General features: G+C 44.0%; 1 protein-coding gene across 1 annotated transcript in view; it reads right to left on the minus strand.

Annotated features, from left to right (window-relative positions):
* Window positions 1–4,251: 4,251 nt before the first annotated feature.
* BARX2 (BARX homeobox 2) overlaps window positions 4,252–16,992 on the minus strand; it is a 32,827-nt gene continuing 20,086 nt past the window's right edge. The window contains exons 2-4 of the mRNA XM_058857040.1: window positions 7,830–8,127; window positions 5,329–5,413; window positions 4,252–4,552 (exon numbers count right to left, since the gene is read on the minus strand). Of these exons, the coding sequence (XP_058713023.1) occupies window positions 4,295–4,552; window positions 5,329–5,413; window positions 7,830–8,127 (641 nt within the window). The 3' untranslated portion in view covers window positions 4,252–4,294. The remainder of the gene's footprint in view (window positions 4,553–5,328; window positions 5,414–7,829; window positions 8,128–16,992) is intronic.

Here is a 16,992-nt window from a genome sequence, read left to right on the forward strand (position 1 = left end):
GGGCTTGTTCCTTTCTGTCAAGACTGGAAGCCAAATACCCCTGAACATCATGAGAGCTCAATCCCAAGGGCTCTTGTCTCTGGGCAGATTTCTGGGATGAGCAACCAGCAGTCCTGGGACAGCAGATCCTGAGAGGCACAACAGTCTTTTAAAGGAATAAAACCATATCCAGGGCTGGCCCAATGGGCCCTGGGACCCCTTTGCTGTCATTGGGGGTGAGGATGAGACTGCAGATGCCCTCAGGGAGCAGTTCCCTGTGTTTATCCTCAGGCTTGTGCTGTTTTTCCTGGGTTTTAGGAGCACAAGACAAACGACTTTCAGCCCACAGCCCCTGTTAAGGGCTAAATCCCAGCCCAGCCTTCAAACCCAACTCAGCTCAGCCCAAAGCCAGTGGAAGAGTCACTCAATTCTTGGCATTTCAGTGACCATACCAAAAATAAGCCCAAAGCAGAAAAAAACCTTAAAGCAAGAGGAAAAGATCACTTGTCTCCCAACAGCAGCTGGGATCCCTACGTTTAGTTCTAGTAGAATTTTTACTTTTACTCCAGTTGCAGACTGGATTTCCCCATTTCTTCATGTGTTTTCCCTCCATCCAAACACATTCTGAATGTGCTTTCCATGATCACTCCAGGGATTATCAGTGAAAGTCATTCAGTGTGAGCAGCAGCAGAAAGTGCTTCAAGAGCTAATTCTCCACTTAAATAGTCATGTTGAAAAATAAGATGTTAAGATTTCTCCTCAGCAAAAAGAGGAATAGAAACATCTTCAGTGTCTTGTGGACTCATGAAAAACTAGCCCAGACAGCAAGAGAATTGCATTTTTACCCAGACTGACTCATAAATAATTAGAATGGGATTAACAAGGGGAAAAAATAATCCAAAAAATCACTGGAACTGTTCCCACTTTGAAGTAGGGCTGAGTCAGAAAAATTACTTTCATCTAGGAAGTGGGAAATGCCATTTTGTAAAATTTACTTTACCCTTTGTGGGAAAATGGCCAACTTTGCTTTCCTTGGGACTTAGAAACCTATCATTAAGATTTTTGTAAATTTTGTATTCTCATATTTATCAATTTCATTGAACAGCAAAGAAACACCACACTCCACTTCCTATCTCAGGGCAAGAAAGTGATGTTTTTTCCTGTTTCCACATTTATTTTCCCACCCTGTTATGTGAATCTATCAGAATTCTTCAAATTTGACAAATCCACTGGGTACCAACTGTGAAAAAACCCAGCAAATGCATCAGCATTATCCATTTTATGAAAAACCTTTTGGTTGAGGAAAATACTGAACTTTCCAAATGCTGTGTTTACAGTAAATCTCTGTTTTTTTTTAGTTAAAAAGTCCCAGGATGGTCTGGGGTGGAAGGGGCCCTAGACCTCATTCAGTCCCACCCTGTGCCATGAGCAGGGACACCTTCCACTGTCCCAGGTTGCTCCAAGCTCTGTCCAATGCGGCCTGGAAGAAAACAGATTCATTACAAAATATTTCACTTTGACTCAGACAAGTTGAAATATCTTTGATGCCTTCCCTGACAGTCAGCTTTTTGTTTCTAGAATCATCTGCACACAAAATTTGATTTAATCAGCTCTTCAGGCTTACAAATCAACTGAGTGGAAACTCGAAGTTTTTATGCAACCTGATGGTGAAACTCATTATTAGACAAACGATTTCCACTCAATTGCTCTCTTCACTCTCCCTGAGTACTATGGCATTTGAGACTTGTGGAAACATTTTCTGTGGAGATAAGAGTGTTGATGCCACTATCCAAGAACAATAGAGGTTGATTACAGATTTCATAGACCATCTAATCTAATTCCTGTCTAAACAGGCCATAGGTCTTTTTAAATTAAATGTTATTTCTAGTCCAGTAGATACAGTTGAACTACAGCACAATTCTGGAAAGAAGAGGAAAAAAAAAAGACATCCACAGATAAAGAATGTGCAACTCAGACATTGTATCAGCTCCAGACAAGCAGTAAAATCCTGCCTCGCCACCTTTGCCTCTCACTGGGGCTGTCATGAGCATGTCAGGGTTCTGTGGAAAGAAAAATGCTCAAAGACAACTAAATTTTGATGCATTTAACAGCAAAGGAAACACTTTGTAGTTCACAGCCTGTATTTCCAACAGAAAAGGCAAGAGGGAAATGTTTCATCCCATTTCTAGCTCACTGTGACACAGAAAAAGAAGAACTAAAAGGTAACAAATACCAGGTGTCTTCTAAGTTCCTTGCAAATGAGTGTTGCCCAGCTCTGGTAAATTTGGTTTAGGTTTAGGAGCAAACCTGTAGATGCACTTAAACTAGTGGCTGCCTTTTCCAAGTTGATTATTGTGTACTGGACACACAGGGAGTGGAGCATGTCCCACCCTGGCTTGGCTAAAGCTGGAGTTTCACCACATGAAACTGCAGTCTCTGTCTCACACACTGTAAACACACACAGTGAGAAGCACAGAGAGGATTACTTGGAAAGTATTTCTCTATTAAGCCATTTCAAAGATCAGTCCCCAGGCAGGATTATACAGATTCATTTCTTCAAGGAGTTGCCCACATCTTATAACATTAGCACTGTTCTAGGACAGGATGTCCCACAAACATCACTGTTGCTTGTATGGTTTATTTATTTTTTACCTTTCCGAAAGCCATTTTCAAGTTTTAAAGACATCTTCAGTCACTGACTGGATGGGGAACAAAAACAGGTTTGATGCATGGCAAATCTTGCCAAGCTGGGACACTGAACCATAAAAATAAACTGCACTAATCCTTTACCAAATACCTATTTTATGTTACCCGATGCAACACAGAGCTATTGCAGAGCTGGAATCAGACACTTCCAAACACCTCTGAGCAAGAAACTGGGGAAAAAGAGTCCATTTCTCCCCACTCAACACTGCTTGGATAAATCATTTGAGATCTGTGTGTGAATCCTTGCCATCCCCAAAAAAGGGATATTCAGAAAATATCTTTACAGGGCCACAAAGAGCCACTAAATGTGTGTCCAAAACTGGAGGAGGTGACAGAAGATAGTGCCCTTGTTCTGACACATTCATCCAGTGACAAGGTGGCATTTACAACACCCTCAACTCCCTTGGCAAGTGCTACAAATAATTTACACGGAGATTGTTCTGCAGTGATGTTAAGGAAAATCTGATGATTTCCATTTCCTCCAGATTTTGTTGGAATAGAAAAACCTATTCCAGAAAAGCCCCTGCCTGATATTCTGAAATGAGAATCTGTGGAAGAGAAACAATAGCAACAACTGTTTGATTTATGTATTTTATTTTTAATTAAAAAATAAAGGTTATCTTAATACATCTCTTGCAGCCTTTGGGCAAAATGCACCCTTAACAAGACTCTATGAAACATGATGCACGTCTTTTCTTGGCACATATCTTAAACAAATGCCAACTTCCTGCAGCAACTTTGGAAAACCATCATTTTCCCCAAACCCTGAAAACATTTAACAATTCATTTAAAAAATCCCTACAAAAATCAGAAGTGGGCCCAAAGCAAAAGTCCCAGATCCAAGCACCCAAAAGCTTTTGGAGCAGACTTATATCCAAATGCTCATCTCATCCCAGGTTTTATCCCACATCACTGCAAATTCACAGACACAAACTACCCAAGTAGAGGCAATTGGAGCTGACCCAGGTATGGATCTCCCTTTGGAAGCTTTGATCTTAACTGGGCCAAAGCAAAACCAGGCCATTTCCTAAAATTATTTAAGTCAGGCCCATCCCTAACAGAATTAAGTGCTGGTTACACGAGGAAATGGTGCTTGCTGTCAGAGCTCCCATTCCTCAGCTATCCCTGATCTGAGCCCAGGCCAAGCTCTTTGTCCACTGCAACCACACGAGGCAGGGATTAAGCCAAGGGAACACACTGACCCTCCAACACAGCCACACACTTGCCTCCCACTGCTTGGGAGAGCCCCAGGCTTCTCAAAGAGCTGTCTTGGGGTTCTAGGCGTGGTTTTCCCTGGAAACATGTCCCGGCCCTGACCCTCTCTTCAGGAAGGCTCAGGCACCTGCCAGAGGAACAGGCTGACACCATTCCCACAGGATGTGTTTGTTCCACCTGGCTCATGATGGCTGATTCCCAAAGGCACAAAGTGACCAATCTTTAGATTTATACACAAGGTCTACATACATATATGTATGTATGTATGTATGTGTGTATATATGTACACACACACCGTTACATACATATTTAAATATATATATACATATATATATTTGGCTTTGATTTTTCTCTTTTTTTTTTTTTTCTTCTTTTCCCCTTCTTTCTTTCCCTTTTAACTTAATGGTAATGGTGTAGTCACCTCTGAGGAAGGCTCTGGTATATGTTCTGGAGACTTCTCTGTCTCCAACAGGACTTCTGGGTTCTCCTCTGTTAGTTTTGGCTCCTCATTGGCTTGAGATCCCTCCCATGCCTGACTCTGAGCCTGGCTGTTCATTTTCTCCTCTGCTTCAATCTCCTCTGAGGTGGGAATGGAGTTTTTCTTTGGACGGCCTTTGGGCTTCGTTGGAGCTTCCTGTCCACCCTTCAACACCTGGAGCAAAGAGATGAACTGTTAAGGATTCTGAACTCTGCTGGTCTCAGACACCCTGTTCCTATGCCTAAATCCCTCTCTTCACACCATTCCTGCAGCAACAAGACACCCCAGCCAAGGATCTACATCCAAGCTAATGCCAAATTTGTTAGAAGTGACAGTAACTTCTGCAGGTGCCACACACATCCAAAGGAACAGCCTAGAACTGCACCTCCTCTCCCAAATCAGAAAACATGGACACCTCCACTAGAGAATGTCACAGCATCATGCTCCCACCAGCATTTATTTTGTGTCTGTCCTTTATAAAAAAGCATTTTAACTGGAAAAGGACCAGGAAGATGAGAATAAGTGAAAGGTGAAAGGAAGATATGAGAAGCAAAAATTAATGACATCAGCTCTCAAAACTGCTCTGAGTTTCCACAGAGCAACAGTCTTTTTTGTTTATGCACAAGACCAATCCCAGAAGCACTGAGATCACACGAATGCCAAAAATGCAGAAGGAGGTATTTTGGTTCTTCCCTCAGTTCTATCCTCATTTGTTTCAACCATTTGCTTTGTTCTCCTCCTACTGCCTTTGGTCCCCTCTAGCTCACCACATATGCTGAAGTATGAACACTTTAAAAAAAAAATAAAATACCATCTCTGTGAAAACTGATCAGGAATAAAACAAAGTTTGGTATAAATAGACACAAGTCACTCCACTATGTTCAGCTTCCAAATCTGTTCTTTGCAATCAGTTTTTAAAAGTGATGGAAAAATGACAAAGACCCACTCACCATTTTCTTCCACTTCATCCTACGGTTCTGGTACCACGTCTTCACCTGCAGTTGAGTCAGCCCCAAGGATTGGGCTAAGTCGAGCCTGGGAGACAAACCACACAACAAAGTGAGTTTACAGAAGCCAAGAGGAGCTCAGGTGCCAGGTCTAGGCAGTCCAACACTGTTTGAGCATTCACAGTGTCTCTGATCAGTTGTCTCAACAGATACACCAAAGTGATAAAGCCCGTGAATTTAGGATGCAAAGACAGATGCTCCTATGGAAGATGCAGGTGTTTGCAAGCTCTCTTTTCTAGAAGTGGCAGGGTTTGTCTGCCCTCTTCGAGACATGAACCTGCTGCACTCCAACTGCTGATGCTCCATGTTTGTCCATGAATTAGGAGCTACTGGTACATCATATCCGTGAAAAACAGGTCACTGGTCTGAAATAAACATGTAGGAACAGACACACAGCATCAGCTATTCTTTGAATCATATTTCTCCTTCACTACCTTCAGAATGGGGATTGTGGCCCTTTCCCATTTCTCATGGAGTAGTAGTACATCTAAATCTATTAATTTCATATACATTCTGCTATTTAGGCAATTTAAGCTTCTAAGTGGATTTCTTTTTTGTATGTTTAGCTGCAGGGTATATGTGGCAGACAGCCCATAATCCTGATTCATCCTCCACAAATCTCCAACTCATGCAAGTTCATGTGAACCCATTCATTATTTTTATATTAAAGCCCAGGATATGAAGCAAATGCAGCTTAGAGTAGCTCCTGATCCTTTCCCACAGGTGATAGCACCACGCATCTGGCAGTTTTGTAATGGAGTTGCACAAGGGATGGAGCTGGAAATCCTCAGCCATGCCAGGAAAGTGCCCCTCGGAGTCATGCAAGTCCTGCAGGTGAGACAGCTCCAACTCAGAGCCACATTCCACAGTATTTTGCATTCTGTGACTTTTTGGCAGATATCTCCTTGCCTTTGGATGGCAGAACCCTTCTGTCAAGGCCAAGTTTTTCATAATAAAACCTTTGTTACAGCTGGGCTCCTTGGGCAACCAGACTTATATTTGTAAACACCCACATACCCCACACCATTCCTCTGTGCTCCACCTCACACTCAATGATTCATGCTTCTCCCCCACTCTGGATTCACTCTGCACCTGCAGGCTTGTTCTGCCACTACATCACATCTGAAGCCATTGATCTAAGACACCATTACTGTTAAGAGTAGAACATATCAGAGTCATTACCCTGATATGATGTCCTCCCACACTATGGATAAACCAGGGGTTTCAGCTGCCCTCCCAGCACTACAATCTCGATCCAGGCCAAAAGCTGCAGAAGTGAACATGGACCACAATCCACTGCTTTGCCATGTTTCCAGCCAGGAGTTGACAGAGAGAGAAGCTTGGCTTAGTCAACCATTCACGCCTTGGTGCACATGTCTGGTAACACTTGGATTACCTGCAACCAGCTGCCATCTATTGCCACATACCACAGTGCAACCAGCACTGCCTAGAAACCCAAGGAAACAAACAGAGGGGAAACGGTACATGGGCAGGAATTGCTCATCAGCCTCAATGGAGTCAAGGAACAGTCATGTAAGATTATTAATTACCAGCCTTGAGTGCTACAGCAAAGGGTCAACCACCTGGTGATATGAAGGCTATGGGGAGGCAGTGCAGGCACAGCAGAAATTCCAAAACTCCATGAGGCAGGTTGGCTACAGGCAGGTGTTTTGATCTTGCGGCAATTTGGTGACAGGCAGTAGGAGCAGAAAAGGCCATCTTCAGAATCAATGTAAATACTGGGACACTGCCCTCTGTGGAGTGATGGGATTGATATTTTTCAAACCTTCTCCATGTTTACAAACTTCCTAGGAATTGGATGGATCATTTTTCCATAATTTAAATTTGCAGAGTAAGATTCAAAGCCCTTAAAAAAGCTGAAATCTCTCTTAGTTTGGTTTGCCCGTGTGGTACCAAGTAGTGCCTAAGAACTTGCCTGTGCCTTTGCAAGGCAGCTTTCAACTCCAGGCTCTGCTTTCCAAACCTATGGACAGGCCACCACCTTCCCACTGAACTGCTGCCGAAGGTGTGAGGTGAAAGCCAGCTCAGGAGCAGCTGAAGGTACCATGAACACACAGCCATGAACCAGCAGATCCCAGGGGGAGACAGGCTCCATCCTTCTTCAAGTGTGCAGCAGGAGTGGGAAAGGCAGAGATCCTTCTTCTTTGAGGAGATCTCTGAGCCTGGAGACCTGCTCCCAAGCATGTGTATCATCATCTGACATTTACACTGATATGATCTATTCGTATCACCTTTGATACCAGGAAAAGTAGCCTTGAATTTGCTTCAGGTTACTTAACCATGGCTGCAGCCAATGGTAGAGGCAACTCAGTGGAGCCAGAGGCAGCACCCCCTAGCCAGGGAATGTTCAATGTGGAACAGTTGAGCAGGGCTGGAGCATCCCTTTTGCTCATCCCTATTCCTGGTGTGAGCAACCAACCTACCTGTCAGGGGTGGAGAGGTACTTCTGCTTCTGGAATTTCTTCTCCAGGCCCATGAGCTGGATCTCGGTGAAGATGGTCCTGCTCCGGCGTGGCTTCTTCGAGCGCGGTGGGGGCTGCTCTGCCTCAGACTCGCTGCTGCCCTGGGCCTCACTGGGGGAAACTTCCGTGCCCACGGCCCCCAGGCAGGGCTGGGGCGGCAGCAGCCGGGAGCTGCCAGCAGCCGGGACCAGCTGGGGTAGCACGGGCGGCTGCCGGGTGATGACGGAGATGAGAGGATACGCCCGTAGAGAAGGGGAGCCTGGCAGGGAGGAAGCAGAGGTGGATGAAGGTCAGTTCAGTGCTGACGTGTTTGAGTAATGGGAGGGCTGGGGAGAGGAGAGAGACAGGAACAGCTTTCCTGGCTCTGCCATTTGCTTGTTAAAGGACCACGGGCAAGAATATTCCCCTCTTTGGACCTCTTCTTTCTCCCACATTGCACGACTTTTCTTGGGCTGGGGAACCCTAACCCTAGGCCAGGGAAACGAAAGACTGCCTTTTCACTCCTTTTTTAGGAGCTATTGTAACAATTGAAATCATCTGTCTAATTACCACAGGATTAAACTCCAAGCAAAAGATGAAATATATCCCAATTCTGTTCCCAACTTTGTTTCTCTGGGAAACTAGAACAGGGTTCACTTGAGATAGTCACTTCCCCTCCCCTTGCAGGTAATAGACAACAGAGTCCAGTTCGCAACTTATTCCATCCCCTAGTAGGCAACTGCATCAGAACCACTTTCATCCTCCACTGCCCACACTGATCCTGCTGACCATGCAGGAAGATGATGATGAATACATCCCAAGAGTTCTTCACTGACTGAACTCTGCATCTCACACCAACCAGTTGATACCAACCCTAAAAACAAACCAGTTCTGCTCCAATCTTTTCAGGTCAGGACTGTCCTGGGATGACAAATCCAAACATTCCCAAACATTGGAAGAAGTTCTGATCCATGTCAGGCCTTCTGATTTACAGCTATAGCAAATTCCTGCTCAGCCTTAGCCCCAGGAAATCGAATGTTCCTTTAAAGTTTGGGCAGGGAAATTGAGCTACATACGGGAAACATAAACTCACTGTAAGATATACAACCTGCAGAGTCTTGGGCAAGTCACTTTCTTGCTCTGTACCTCATTTTACCTCATTTGCAAGATGGAAACAATCTTCCTTACCTACATCGCTGGTGGTAAAACATGGATTAAAATTTAATGTACACAAAGTATTCGGAGATCTTTAGATAAATGGGACTGTGGAAAGGAACATATTACACCAGCGGGCCTGATTGTGAAACCCTTTGCATGAATCACCACTAATGAAAATAATGATCTCTAGACCTCAATTAGTGTGTTGGGGTGAGTAACTCCACACAGCGGAAGAAAGGAGTTGCCAGCCTGGCCTGCTAATGACCCGTATTTCTCAGCCCTCTCCCCAGCTGTAGGGTTGTGATCACAGGAACCAGGTCCTAGGTGAGCTGGCTACATCAAAGAACATCACAGGTTGTTGATAGTTGCTTCTCTCCTCAACCACAGCAAGTTGTGCAAAATCCAGCCACTTACAAAGCAAGCTTGGGAAACTAGTCAAAATCCTAAATCCCAACAGACTGGGACATAAGGACAGCTGTAAATATAGACCAGGGCTTAGGCAGACTTGGGCTTCAGTCTTGCTTTCTCCTTCACACCTCTGCAACACTAAAAATCAAAATATTTTCATTATATGTAAAGCTTTTCACTTAAACCACCACAGAAGCACTTGAGAGATGAGATCAGAATTGCCAAGCCAACCTTTAACTTGTGTCAAGCTTCATTTACCTTTTCTTTCTGTGGATTTTTCTAGCTGAGGACTGTGCTGATCTACTGAGTAACCTGGTGAAAAGTCTGCCTTAATTTACAACTTTAGTGGCTGTTCAAAGATCATAAATTAGGACAGAATGTGCTGTCCTTTGCCTTACACCACTGTCCTGTGCTTTACACCTCTGTCCATTGCTTTACACATTAGATCTGTGCTGGTATTTATGCACCCTCTGACATCACCCAGCTACACAGAAGCAGATACTGCTCCCAGAACCTGTGTCCTCCTGACAACCCACTACTGTTCATTTCTGACTCTTGCTGACAAGAACTTCCTGACCTACCTGTAGAACAGATGATTTTTTTCTCTTTCATCCAAATCTGCCCAAAAATCATCCCTTCTTGCCTCCTCAAAGGGTGTCTCCATTTCTAGAGTCCTATGCAAGGAACATTGAGGCCACCTCCACCACGAGAGGTGTTCCTGGGTGTGCCATGAGATTCATGAGGACATCATGTGTTGATGTCTTCATTTGCAGCAGTCCTGGGACTAAGCCCAAGTACACAACTGCTCTTGGTCATTCAGAGTCCAAGAGGCTCCTTGGATCCCAGTTCTACCCTGTTCTGAATAAGGAGACTTAACCTTAAGCTTACTCCAGAAAGGAGTGGATCCAGTCTTTCTACATCCCCTTATCCCACTGCTATAGGGTCCTGGTTCAACCCTACCCATCACAGAGCTCCTGCTCCTCTACAGGTTCATCCTCCCAAAGCCCATTCCTGTCCTCGCTCATGGCTGGCTTTTGGCACCAGATCATTGATAAACCAATAATTTTGTACCTTCATGTACTTCCAGCAGGGCTCTTCATAAAGCACAAATTTACTCATGAATAATAAATCGCCAGAGCTCAGAAACCCCTGCAATGCTCCAGGTGACTAACACCTCTGGATGAAAGGATTTTTACAATGAACTCTCTTCAATGGAGGTCAGCAAAGTTATTTGATATCAGAGCAACCAGGGATATTTGCTTTCCTATATGGCATGGCAGCAGCACATGGGAGTGCTTGAAGGAGGGGAGGATGGTGACAATTGTCCCAGAGCTTAAGATCTACCTTCATCAAACAGAGAAAGATGAGGATTAAAGGAACTCCTTTTCAAGATCAGCAGCAAGGCCTTGGCTATTTTTGCAGGGTACAACAGTGGTTATTAGAGAAGCAGATGACACTGAAGTTGTTTGGGTCTGGAGTTGCTGAGCACCTGAATGAGGGGATACATTTTCCAAAATTCTCAACAGCCAGCAGCTGTGCCCTGGTCAAACAGAAAAGCTCAGCACATGCTTATTTTTGGTGCCCACGTCAGGACACAAATTTATTTATGGCCCTTCTGAAACCACGGTCCTGCTTCTGCGCAAATCATGGTTCACAACTGCCAAGCTGATTCTAGTTCCAGGTGCTGAACAGATTTGTGAGACTGCTGACACTAAGTGTTGAGTATGTTTATTATTTGTGCTCGTAAAAGTAACCTTTGTTTATAGTTTGACACTAACAGTTGTGACACTGCTTTTAGAAGCCACTGTAAATAATGAAAGCATCATGATCAGCTGAGCTTACACAAGACTGGTCTGCTTTGTGCCCCCAGCCTTAGAATGTGAGGACACAGGATGTTTGTGGCATGGCGTAAAGAATAAGGATGGCATCTAGGAACGACATGGGGGTCAAGGCTGCAGGTATTTTTTTTTGGGAAATCTACAGGTCAGAAAGGGGGCAATGCTTTAGCAGCCCCTTGCATACAGAGCAAACCAGAAATAACCGACCCCTACATTGCATGAGCCAGCTTTCAGTTCCTGGAGAAAAAAGCCCAAGTTTAGTGTCCTGCTCTGGACCAGCTATCTCAAAGTTCAAAGCAGCTGAAGCTGAGCCAGTCCATATTCTCTAGGTACACTGTTAACATGACTCCCCTTAAACTATCCGTACACTACTCACCCTAATGAAGCCTTGCTTTCCAAGCACCACGAAATCTGAGGTGAGATCTAAACTTCACATCCCCCAGAGTTCAAAGGTACTTCTAGACTGACATGGTATTGTAAGAATAGAATAATTTCCTAATCTTCAACAAATTAAATGCTGGCAAGCAGCTCTTGTCTGCTCAGCACTGTTGTGACATGCTCTGTCTCCTGAACTGGGATGAATGGGAGTGAAGAGCTCTTTCTTTCCATACCTGCCTTTCACAATGGTTCCACTGAACACGTTCTCACCTGCATTGTTGTGTGAGCACTTTTTCTGACCCACCGCTCTTTTGTACATGAAAACCCAAAAGCTGCCCACATAAACCAGAAAATAAGGAATTTGTTACCCTAGAAACACACCTAAAGCATTTTACTATTTCCATCTAAAACTGTCAAGAGGCCCCACACTCCAGTGGTGAAACCACCAGTGGTTTAGGGCTCAGGAGGTCTCACTGCTCTTCACAGGGACAGTGGTCTCTTACTATGTGGTTTTCTGCAGAAAAGTCACAGTTTTATCTATTAGAATAATCAATCACCTCAAAGCCTAGGGTATTTTCAGGCTCATTCTGCTTCTGAATACTTCTTAAATATTTGGGAATAAGTATAATCCCATACTTCATACCATGCACAACTGAAGGAGTGCTGCCTAAACAACAGATTTTTTCCTGTAGTTCTTTTTTAAGGATTTGAATAATCTCAGTTTCAAGCAGCAAGAAAGCTCTGATTTCTGTCCACCCCAAAAACATCTGGCCACTCTTGCTAAAACTAACCAAGGGCTAAAAATAAAAGACATTGGATCTCCAGAGCATTTTGAACGATCTGAAAACATTTTGCTTTGCTATTTAAATCTGCACTGGCAGCCACTGTACAGTGAATAACAGATCTGCAGTATGCACTGTCCACATCACCTTGGCATGAATTGGCTTACGCAAGCCACACAGATCTAGGAGAGCCCTTGACTCCAGTTTCCTAATTATATGTCAGATATTTCTGCAAAAAATGTATCATGGTTTGATGTATCCAAAGATTTTTCTGTCATTTGTTTTTCTTTTCAGCAGCGAGAAGATGTTACATCAAGAAGACCAACCTGAAGCCCTCTCCACTCATCTTCTGGGATGTTTCTAATAAATTTCTTTTAAACTTCTGACCGCTACCTAAGACACAGTGGATACACCACCACTGCATCAGATCACTTTGCAGAAGTTGTAATTAAAAATAAATACCTGAAAGAAATATTTTCCCTTTATATACCCCCTCCTCCTCTCCTCCTTGGCTTAATTTCAACCCCAGCAGACACAGAGCAGAAGAAAGAGAAAAGGGAAAGCACTAATTAGTTGCACAGTTTGACTGCCGGCAATGGAAGAACAGTTTTCCTCCCAGGCAAACTCAGTTTCCAAATGTTATTTTGGAAAGCAAGAAAGAAAAAGGAAGGAAAGATTTATGGATTAGCTCCTCTTGGCAGGTCAGCCCTGCTCAGAGGCAGAATGATTCTCACTCATAATGGGCTGCAGCAAAAGGTAAATAATAAAAGAAAATTAATTTACGACTCAGGAAGGTCTATAAATCTCTCATCTCCTGAGTGTCAGAACAAAGGGAACCAAAAAGGACTTGAGTTCATTTAGGAAAGAACTGGATTTTGCTGAAGGAGCAGGCAGTCTCCTGACAGGAATAAGAAAACCCTGAGTGAAGCAAGGAAAACAAAAGAAGCACGGAAACGTTGAAAATTAGTTGAACCACACATAGTTTCTTTAGTGGGGAGGACATTACATCGACTTTTTTCACCATAGATCCCAAAAAGCAGAGATTTTCCAACCATACCAATTCCATGGATCTCAGCTAGACTTTACCACTGCATCCAGAGCTGAGCAGGGATCTGGTACAATCCAGGATGTCGATGTGGCCCAGGAGCCAAGTGCTTAAAGACAACAGCCAGGTAACCAGTGTGCACTGCACCACACACAACATCCCCTCAGTCAGAGTGGGACTCTGCCTTATGGTTACCAAACCTTCCAAAAGCTGACTAGAGACAAAATCTGACCCTTGTACAAGGGCTCTGCTCCTCTGCTGAGCTTCCTCAGGCAGCACATGGACCTGCAGCACCTCTCTTGTCCATTAGAAGTCCCACTGAGGGCAGGAAAGTAATTCTTGCACTCAGGTTAGACCTTATCTCATCTATTTTTTATGACATCAGATTTAAACCTTCCCTGCTCCATCTATATCAGGCTCAGGCATTGAGAAGTTCCCCAGACATGGAAGACTCTGTCTTATTAACTGTTAGAAGGCATCAGGTTCTTCCCAAGACCAATGCTGTGCTCCACCAAGCACCCTGATACGGACATAAAGGCAAGAGGAAAGGGAAGAACAGCAACAGGTTTTGCATATCCCTGAAAAATTCACTTCCTCTCAGGAACATGTGCATAGGAGAGGGTTGAGGGGAATTGCCAGGTCTATCAGACTTCCTTGATCCAGCCCTTTCCAAGGTGCCTGGCCCACTGAGCACTGTCATGAACACTTGAATCCCAAGTTTAAAAAATTACCTGGGTGATGCTTCTGCTATGCAGCATGGTGGGAACAGATCCTTCTGCTGTCTCCAGAATGGGAAGCAGCAGAGCCATGCCAGGGGATGGCTGCTCCTGAGCCAATTATGGCCTGGGCAGAAGTGGGCTAATGAGGGTGCGATCACTGTGCTGACAGTTTGGCACTTCCCAACAGTGAGTCCATGTATATGCATGGAGCAGCCCTTGGAACATTCTGGCACAGACAGTCCTTCAGAGCTGGAAGTCCAGGCATGGCAACAAAGACTCCCTAAGCTGTGCCTGAGCAAGGCAATTGAACCTAGAGGTGGTACCTAAGTATGGAATTAGTTGTTTTAGCACCCCTCTCAAACAAGGCTTGGCCAGAAAGCTGGAGACAAGTTATTTGTCAGAAACCCTCTGTATCAACCAGTTCAGGCATTGATTCTCTTCTCATCCTTTCTAGTCTTTCTGTAACACAGCCCTCAGATACTCTTTTCCATTTCCCATACCTCTTTCAGTATTGGAAGAGCTGGAAAACCTGCAGATAATCCTCTGGGCCTTTACAAGTGCCATAGCTCAGCTCTATAAGCAGATTTTTCTGTGACTCTTACATATTAAATGGGGATCCTGGAACTGGAGTGTTTGAAAACACTCTCTGTTGTCATTCTTCTTCTCCAGCACCTCAAAGCTCAGTGACAGAGTTAACCCTGTTTTGGGAGAGGAGAATTGTCTTGGTTTGGTTTCTTTTTCTACCTGCTCTCTTTCTTTGGATACGTGTGGAAATCAGTTGTAGCTAAGCTAGAGCTAAAGTCTCTGCACAAGAGCAGAGGTGAAGGACACTTCTGGGACATTTTGAAAGCTTCCAAAAATAGTCCCAAGACTCGGATCAAATGGACAGAGACAAAATTTCCATCGGAATAGCGTCACGGAAGCAACAGGAAAGCAGAGCAATCAACCCTGAAATCTTAAGTGCAGAGCTGGAACACTAACAGAAACCACTGGTACTCTAAAATAGCACCAGTGAGGCTCCTTGCAGTAAAGTTCAACTGCTCCTCAACTAAAGACTGCAGGTACATTGACACTAGATTCTTCTGTTGCTTCAATGAACCCTATTAATCTGACAAGGACAACAAGTCTTGCAAACATTAAATGCAACTCAGCAACACAGCAAAAAATATAGCAAATGGCTACTCTTCATTGTGGAAAAATCCAGACCTAACTGATGTCCATGGCAAAATGCCCATCAGTTTCAGTGGAGCCAGGATTTCACCCACATGTGCCCACAGAAAGAAAACAGAAGACAAAACAAAAGAAAGGAAATTAGTGCAGCTAATTTTAGCACAGTCAAAATCCTTTTTTTAGGCATTCTGTCTGAAAGCCAGTTCTTCAGGAGTTTATACCTCTGTATGAGTCAAGTGGGAATGGAAGAAAAAATTGGCATCTGACCAAATAGAAATTTTTGACCTCAGATTTTCAGGTGGGAGAAAACCTGGAGTCATGTTTAACCTTCCCTGAGAAGAATCCCTAAAACAGAATCACTAGATTGGAAGAGACTTTCAAGATCATTGAGAACCGTCCCTTTTCTCTTCCATCACTTTTTTGTGGGGGAGAAGGTTTTCAGCTAAATCTGTTGCAAACAAAATCACTGATGGTGGTGGTGGTTGACTCAAAAGATAATCCTCCCCAGAGCATCTGTCACTCTGCAAATCCCAGTACAACTCCCCAGGAATGACTGGAGCTGGACACAGCTCCAGCTTCTGTTCTCTGTGGTCTGGGATACTTGGAGCTGTGGCTGAGTTCAGCCCAATTTCAAAGCCACAGGAGAAATTTTCTCAGCTCTTGGAGCTGTAGGATCCAGATTTTCTGTTATAAATCTGTCCCCATCAGTGATTTATCAACACATTGCTGTACAACTTCTCAATAATAACACCAATTAGTAAGTTTGAATGATGAAAATTGTGCATGCTGTAGGCCTCTACAAAAACCAACAGAAAAATAATTAATCCTTACCTATTAATGACATTTGATATTCATATTGTGGTTTTTGTGTGTTTACGACCCTGCACACAGTAAGAAATTGGCCTTGAACAGCTGAGGAACCTCCCTGACTGAGACCTGTCTCACTCCTGCCACAGGCAGATGTAGAACACCTTGCCTTGGACAGGGCTCTACGTGGGGCAACTATTCATTGTGTTTTTAATATAATCCAACATTCACCTAGAGCAACTAGGTGAATGTTGGATTATTCCCTAGTGTCTCCAGGGATGCCAAATCCCTGAAGGATGGCACCAAAGATCTTCTGGCAGGGCTGGCAATCACCATTCTGACAAACTGGCTTTGTTCAGGGCCATACGGGGGGGGGGATGGTAATACACCTTGAAGCTGGAGTGGAAACTCCTGGCTGTGCTATCCTGGGGTGATCACTGGGATATCCTGGGATAACAATGTTTGGCCAGTGAGTTTATTCCCAACTGCTGAAAAGACACAATCCAGCACCACCTGGTGCTAAAGGCTGCTGTCCCTGCACAGAGCAGCCTTTCTTCCAGGCTGTCAGTCAAGCAGAGTAGTGTGCCAGGACCCTGTCAGATCCCCACTGAAGAGGAAAATTTATATATAAAGAAGATTTATTTTGTTTTAAAGAAGCATTTAAAGAATCTACTTGGCCAGCAATCAAGAAATCCTTTGTGGCAAATGTAATGGCACTGTGGCTTCATCAGTAGAGAATGAATCACAACAGACACCACTTCTGTACTTTGAATTATTCTGCTTCATGTACTCAAATGACAACCTGCCTTTTTGATGGGGGTCCCCCTTGACTCAAACCTG

The sequence above is a fragment of the Poecile atricapillus genome, chromosome 25, assembly GCF_030490865.1.
Source record: "Poecile atricapillus isolate bPoeAtr1 chromosome 25, bPoeAtr1.hap1, whole genome shotgun sequence".
In the NCBI taxonomy this organism is placed as follows: domain Eukaryota; kingdom Metazoa; phylum Chordata; class Aves; order Passeriformes; family Paridae; genus Poecile; species Poecile atricapillus.